At 43.5% G+C, this 6,986-nt stretch overlaps 1 protein-coding gene across 21 annotated transcripts in view; it reads left to right on the forward strand.

The window, feature by feature from the left end:
* Positions 1–6,986, forward strand: part of FBH1 (F-box DNA helicase 1) — a 47,685-nt gene that overhangs the window by 36,665 nt on the left and 4,034 nt on the right. For all 21 annotated transcript variants that reach the window (XM_055353158.2, XM_019034819.4, XM_055353169.2 and 18 more), the window contains one exon: positions 1,407–1,513. In XM_055353158.2, coding sequence (XP_055209133.2) covers positions 1,407–1,513 — 107 coding nt within the window. The remainder of the gene's footprint in view (positions 1–1,406; positions 1,514–6,986) is intronic.

Below are 6,986 nucleotides of genomic sequence, written 5' to 3' on the forward strand. Positions count from 1 at the left end.
TCCCACTTCAGCCTCCCAAAGTGTTGGAATTGCAGGCGTCAGCCACCACAGACATTTGTCTGCTTTCTTGTTGTTGTTGTTGTTGTTGTTGTTAATATTATTATTATTTTGAGATGGAGTCTCACTCTGTCACCCAGGCTGGAGTGCAGTGGCACGATCTTGGCTCACTGCAATCTCCACCTCCCGGGTTCAAGCGATTCTTCTGCCTCAGAGTAGCTGGGACTACAGGCGTGTGCCACCACGCCCAGCTAATTTTTGTATTTTTAGTAGAGACGGGGTTTCGCCATGTTGGCCAGTCTGGTCTCGAACTCCTGACTTCAGGTGATCTACCTGCCTTGGCCTCCCAAAGTGCTGGGATGATAGGTGTTAGCCACCATGCCTGGCCTTGTCTGCTTTGAAATAAATTTGTACTCAAGGCTACTTTGTAATAAATTTGTACTCTAAGCATCAGTGCTATTGCTTTGGTTTTAAATCTTAGAATAAAACTGTTTGAAATTTCTGTACAAACAAACAAAGCTGTCTGTTAACTGTGGACTGGAAGTTTGGGGCCTAGCACACATTGGCATGCTGAAAATGGAAACCACAGCATTTGTGACCATTGGCAAACACAGAACATGGTTTGGAGTGGAGAGAGGAAGGGAGGCAGCCATGGAGAAGTTTACTATAGTACCACCTTTTCCCTGCTTCTGGTTTACATGTTTACAAATGTAATTTTTTGGGGGGACATGTAATTTACATGCCACACAACCCACCCATCCAAAGTGTACAGTTCAGCAGCTTTTTGCACGGCCTCGGGTCTGCTGTTCTTTGTTGAGTTCCTGCCATTGTGTAGTGAATCGAGATGGGAGATGAGAGGTGCGGTTGAGCGGCACAGACACACAGCACACAGCACACCTGTGTGTCTTCCTTGTTGTCCTGTGACAGTGTCAGGCTTTTCCAGATGGAACTCTGGCAGTCCAGAGACAGTGTAAGGAAATGGAAAGAGACGAACAGACTCGGTCCTGCTCCCAGGCCCTTGATTAGCCATGGCCTTGTTTGTGGGAGTGACTTAACCTGTCTAAGCCTCGGTTTCCCCGTCTGTCTCACGGGCTTGTTGTGGGAACTGGCATAATGACTGTAAACAGCCATCTGTCACATCACGGGTGTCAAATAACCAATTAACACATTCCCAGGATTTACGTAGCAGGACTAAATAAAACCCAGTATTTTGTGCCACTAGTCTGCTAGGATTTGGTTTGTTTTTGGAATTGGCATTTGTAGGAAAATTTTGTATTTACAGCCAACAAATGTTGAGTGGTTTTCTGCGGGGAATGGGTGGGGGCTAGTAAACATTTAGATGAGACATAAGGTTTTGTAAGCTTTTCTAAGGCTTTTTAGCTGATTTTTTTCCCCTTTACTTTGTTTAGAGTCATTTTCTGAGGATGAATGGAATTTACTGTATGTTGCAGTAACTCGAGCCAAGAAGCGTCTCATCATGACCAAATCATTGGAAAACATTTTGACTTTGGCTGGGGTAAGCAGAACGGGCAGCATGAGCTAACTTGATGCCATTGAATGTTATTTAGTCTGCTTGAGGGGCTGACCTGGAGCCTTCAGAGGCCTTCGGATCAAGATCCTGGGTTGGAAGAGAAACGCTGCTTGAACGTTCAAAGGCCGATGACCAGTATAAGAAGTGTTCTAACCAAGGAAACAAAAATGTGGTTCTTTTCTAAGTCATTTCCTAATTCAGTTTAAAAAGCTCTGTTTAAGATACCAGCAGTGGGCCAGGCACAGTGGCTCATGCCTGTAATCCCAGCACTTCGGGAGGCTGAGGTGGGAGGATCACTTGAGGTCAGGGGTTTGAGACCAGCCTGGCCAACATGGTGAAAACCCATCTCTACTAAAAATACATAAATTAGCCAGGTGTGGTGGCATGCATCTGTAATTCCAGCTACTTGGGAGGCTGAGGCAGGAGAAATCACTTGAACCTGGGAGGTGGAGGTTGCAGTGAGCCAAGATGGCACCACTGCATTCTAACCTGGGTGACAGAGTGAGACTCCGTCTCAAAAAAAAAAAGAAGATACCAGCAGTGGTCATGTATTTCTTAATTTCTCCTTTACTCAATTAGTTCTTTTTTTTTGCCTAAACAGCTGGAGTATAAACCATTTAGTCTTTTCAACCCTGTCAGAAACTAGAACAGAAATTTGAGCTAATAGTTACTGCTTAGTCCATCTTTCCCTGAACCCAAGATATTTAAGCCTGAAACCTAAAACTTAAGTGTAAAAGTTAATATAAATACTCTTTCTTGCTTAGCTGTCTCCAGAACAAAGATTGTGTGTAGCAGGATGGTTTATTCTCAGTGCCATATTGCCTACTCTCGTGGGGTGAGCCGCGCCGTACTGCCCTATGTGCTCTGGGGTTGAACCACAGGGTGCAGGCAGGGTGGGCGGTCACCACTTTTGAGTAAATGATATTCAACTCTCAGAGGTGTTAAGTGCAGTAGAACCCTGATGCTCATAATGGAATATTTACTGAGGGCCTAACACTTGCCAAGCACCTTTCTGGGTACTGGGGCATAACAGTGGGCAGGGAAATTCCTGCCCTCATAGAGCCCATCCAGGCGAGGAGATGGACAAGAAAATGAATGAATAGGATTTTGAGGAAGATAATATCAAAACTTAAAAGAGAGAAGCTTTGCAAATAAATATTCTACATGACTCATCACAGGGCAAAAGTTTCTTGCATAAAACTGATTAGCTTGCATGTTTATCACATTTTTCATGTCTCCTTTGTCATTTTTCCTCCAGGCCTCTCTTAGGTAGGCTGACTTGGCCATAAGACTGTTTCCAGAATTTGAAATCTGATGCATTTTTCCCAGAACAGCTTTTCACCTGGGCTTCACCGAGTGCAACAGCTTAAGCGTCAGAGCTTAGAACTGAAGCCCTTTTTCTTTGGTTGCATCTTTAGCCACTAAAGCACATGGATCGTCTGTAGACTTTTTCTGTAAAGGGCCAGGTAGTAAAGATTTCAGACTCTGCAAGTCACATGATCTCTGTTGCAGCTACCCAGCCCCACTGCTGTAGTGCAAGAGCCCCTGTTGACAGTACATTAGCGAACAAGTATGGCTGTGTTCCAGTAAAATTGATTCACAAAAACGGCCATTGTCTGGATGTGGCCCACGTGTAGTTTGCTGACCTCTGGTTTAAAGAAAAGTGTGACTTTAAAAAATCTCTAAACCAGTAACCCCAGGAGTTAAGCAGAATAAATCATTATGTACAAATAGTCTCTACCTATACGAACATTTTTGTATAAACTTTGGTTTATAAGTACTTTTTTAGACCCTCCAGTATGGTTTTCTCATGGAAGTCGTGTTACAGAAGTGGTTAGGCCTGTCACAAAACCACATTGTCAATTGGTAGAACTGTGCAGGGTATTACAGAGCAGTGATACCATCTCACAACATGGGCTACACAGGACTTTTTGTTTTTGCTTATGAAAATTTTGAGACATTAAAAAGTAAAGAAAGCAACACACTGAACACTCATATACAAATCATACCTATATGTACACATCTCCAAAAAATATGTACTTTTTTTCCCATAACTACCATGCCATTTTCGTATTTTATAAATGTTATAATATGTGGTCTCTACTACCTGATCCATAATTATACTTTTATGATTGTCTCAGAAATGCTTTTTTACAGTTGATTTGTTCAAGTCAGAGTCCAAACCAACATTTGGTTGCTTGTCTCTGTATGGGAGACTCCCTCCCTGCTTTTCCCATGCTCTTGTCTCATTGCATAAACTGGGTCATTCGTCCTACAGAGCGTCCCCATTCTTGGTTTGCTTCCCGGTGTGGTTGTGTAACTTGTTCTGCCATCATTACCTGTCCTGGCTTTCCAGTAACTGGAAGTTAGCCGTAGAGGCTTCATTAGATTCAAGCCTGAGTCTTGGCAGGTGTGCCCCGTGGGAGGCCGGAGAGGGCTTCATGCTTTGCCTCGTCACATGAGGAGGCTCACAGCCTCCTTATGAGCAGGTTAGTTTTTCCCCGTTAGTGATGCTGATTGCTCATATTTTGAAGAGGCACAGCTAGGAAATGTGTATTTTTGAAAAGAAAGAAAAAAAACCAGTGGTTCATACTGATAATCCCAATCCCAGTTTTTAAACTTTATTTGTTTCAAAGAGACAGGCTCTCACTCTGTTGCCTAGGCTTTAGTGCAGTGGCATGATCATGGCTTACTGCAGCATCAACCTCCTGGGCTTAGGCGCAGTCCTCCCACCTCAGCCTCCCAAGTAGCTGGGAACACGCATGCACCATCACACCTGGCTGGTTTTTTGTTTTGTTTTGTTTTTTTGTACAGACAGGGTCTCACTCACTATGTTGCCCAGGCTGGTCTTGAACTCCTGGGCTTAAGTGATCCTCCTACCTCAGCCGCCCAAAGTTCTGGGATTATAGGTGTGACACCAGGCAAATTTCAACATTTTGTTGTTAAATATAACACAAGTATATAAAACAGCATATAGCTGTTTAAAATGATGATGTTGCGAGCATCCACCAGATTAGAAGATGGGATCTGCCAGCCATCACGGAGCTGTCCTGGTGGCCGCTGACCATCATAGCACCCTCCCTCCTTTCTGAGGGTAACTCCATCTCAGCAGATACACATTACCTTGCTTTGTTGCACAACTGCACCTTTTTCTTTTTCTTTTTAACCAGGTATGCAGCGCCATCAGTAAGTGCTGAAAAATGATACTGTTTACACATGTTCTCTTCATTCTCCTGGGTTTCAAAAGCTGCACCATATCTGCATTGTCAGAGGCTTTGGCCCTTCACACGTTCAGCATCATAAATTGTGTTCCATAATCTAATTCACATTTAACACGAAAGGAATTTTACTTCTTTTCTCACACTTGAATCTTTTCTCATACACTGAAATCTTGGTTCCTAACAGTATTTATTACTTATTGATACTATTCTATGTATTTGAAAATAATATTCAAAATAATGCCAGTATTAATGGAATACAGACTGGACTTGAAGATTTCCTAACAGCTCCATTTCTCCATGAATGATGTATTTATTAGTCAAAATATCATGTTCTGAAGTCACTTAAAGTAAGTCCTTTTTGCTTTTGTGGTTTTATTACCAACTTAATTTGCAGTTAGACATGTAGTTTATTCATAATACCTACAGGGATTGCTTTGCTTCTTTTTGATTTACTGATCTTTCTTGATGTGTAAGGCCTGTTAATGTTTTCAAAGTCAAAACCTTGCGCCTGGGCACAGTGACTCACCCCTGTAATCCCAGCACTTTGCGGGGCTGAGGCAGACAGATCACTTTAAGTCAGGAGTTAGAGATCAGCCTGGCCAACATGGCAAAACCCTGTCTCTACCAAAAAATACAGAAAAATTAGCTAGTCATGGTGGTGCATACCTGTAGCCCCAGCTACTTAGGAGGCTGAGGTGGGAGAATCGCTTGAACCCAGGAGGCGGAGATTGCAGTGAGCTGAGATTGTGCCACTGCACTCCAGCCTGGGTGACAGAGTGAGACCCTGTCTCAAAAGAAAAGGTCAAAACTTTGTGATAAGAGAAGTCTCATTACCTCCCTGTTCACTTCAGACTGTTCTCTGCCTCCACCATTGGTAGTTATTTTAAACAATTAGTGATTAATTCTTCAGTATTTCTTTATGCAAGTATTAGCAAATTCGTAGGTATTTTCATATTCTCCTTTTCCACAGAAGGTAGCATTTCAGATACACTGTTGTGTACTTTGCTTTGTCACTTAGAAGCCATGGGAATCACTCTTTTATTTATTTTTTACTCTTTTATTTTTTGCCCTTTTATTCTTTTATTTGTTGTCCTACCCAAATCAGGAAATCACTCTTTATCAGCTCACAGAGCTCTCTCGCCCCTTGGTCAGCTGCATAGTGTTCTGTGTTGACGCACTGTGATTTATGCCGTCCTCGCTCATGGACATGGTCACTTCCAGCCTTTTGCTTTCATTAATAATGCTGCATTGCACAATCTTGTGCACAGGTCATTTCTGTTTTTGCCAGTGCATCTTCAGCATGCATTTCTAGAAGTGGAATTGCTGGGTAAAGATAAATGCAAGTGTGACTTTTCTGTTGTTGTTTTGTTTGTGTTTTGTTTTGTTTTGTTTTTGAGACAAGGCCTGGCTCTGTCACCCAGGCTGGAATATGGCAGCACAATCTTGGCTCACTGCAACCTCCGCCTCCCAGGCTCAAGCCATCCTCCCACCTCAGCCTCCTGAGCAGCTGGGACTACAGGTGTGTGCCACCACACCTGGCTGATTCTGTATTTTTTCTAGAGACAGGGTTTTGCCTGTGGCCCAGGCTGGTCTCAAACTCATGAGCTCAAGTGATCCGCCCTGCCTCGGCCTCCCAAAGTGCTAGGATTACAGGCATGAGCCACTGCACCTGGCCAAGTGTGACTTTTCTAGATGTTGCCATTTTCATGGAGAGTGTTATCACTTTAGAGTCCCACCAGTTGTATGCATAAGAGTGAAATAGGCCCGGCGCAGTAGCTCACACCTGTAATCCCAGTACTTTGGGAGGCCTAGGAGGGCGGATCACTTGATGTCAGGAGTTCAAGGCCAGCCTGGCCAACATGGTGAAACCCTGTCTCTACTAAAAATACAAAAATTAGCTGGGTGTAGTGGCGTATGCCTGTAATCACAGCTACTCAGGAGGCTGAGGCAGGAGAATCACTTGAATCCGGGAGGCAGAGGTTGCAGTAGGCTGAAATCGTGCCACTGCACTCCAGTGTGGGCAACAAAGTGAGACTCTGTCTCAAAACAAACAAACAAACAAAAAAGTGAAGTAGACTTTTTAAAGCTAATTGGAAGGTTGTCAGTTGGTTGCTGCATGCATTTTGTTTTCCCCATAGAAGAAAAGAATACAGAATCTAGAGAAATACTTCCCTATTACCGAGACTGGGCTGGGCTGTCTGCCCTCAGGGGTCCTGCGAGGAAGTCCCAGAAAAACT

The sequence above is a fragment of the Gorilla gorilla genome, chromosome 8 (assembly GCF_029281585.2).
Source record: "Gorilla gorilla gorilla isolate KB3781 chromosome 8, NHGRI_mGorGor1-v2.1_pri, whole genome shotgun sequence".
NCBI lineage: Eukaryota > Metazoa > Chordata > Mammalia > Primates > Hominidae > Gorilla > Gorilla gorilla.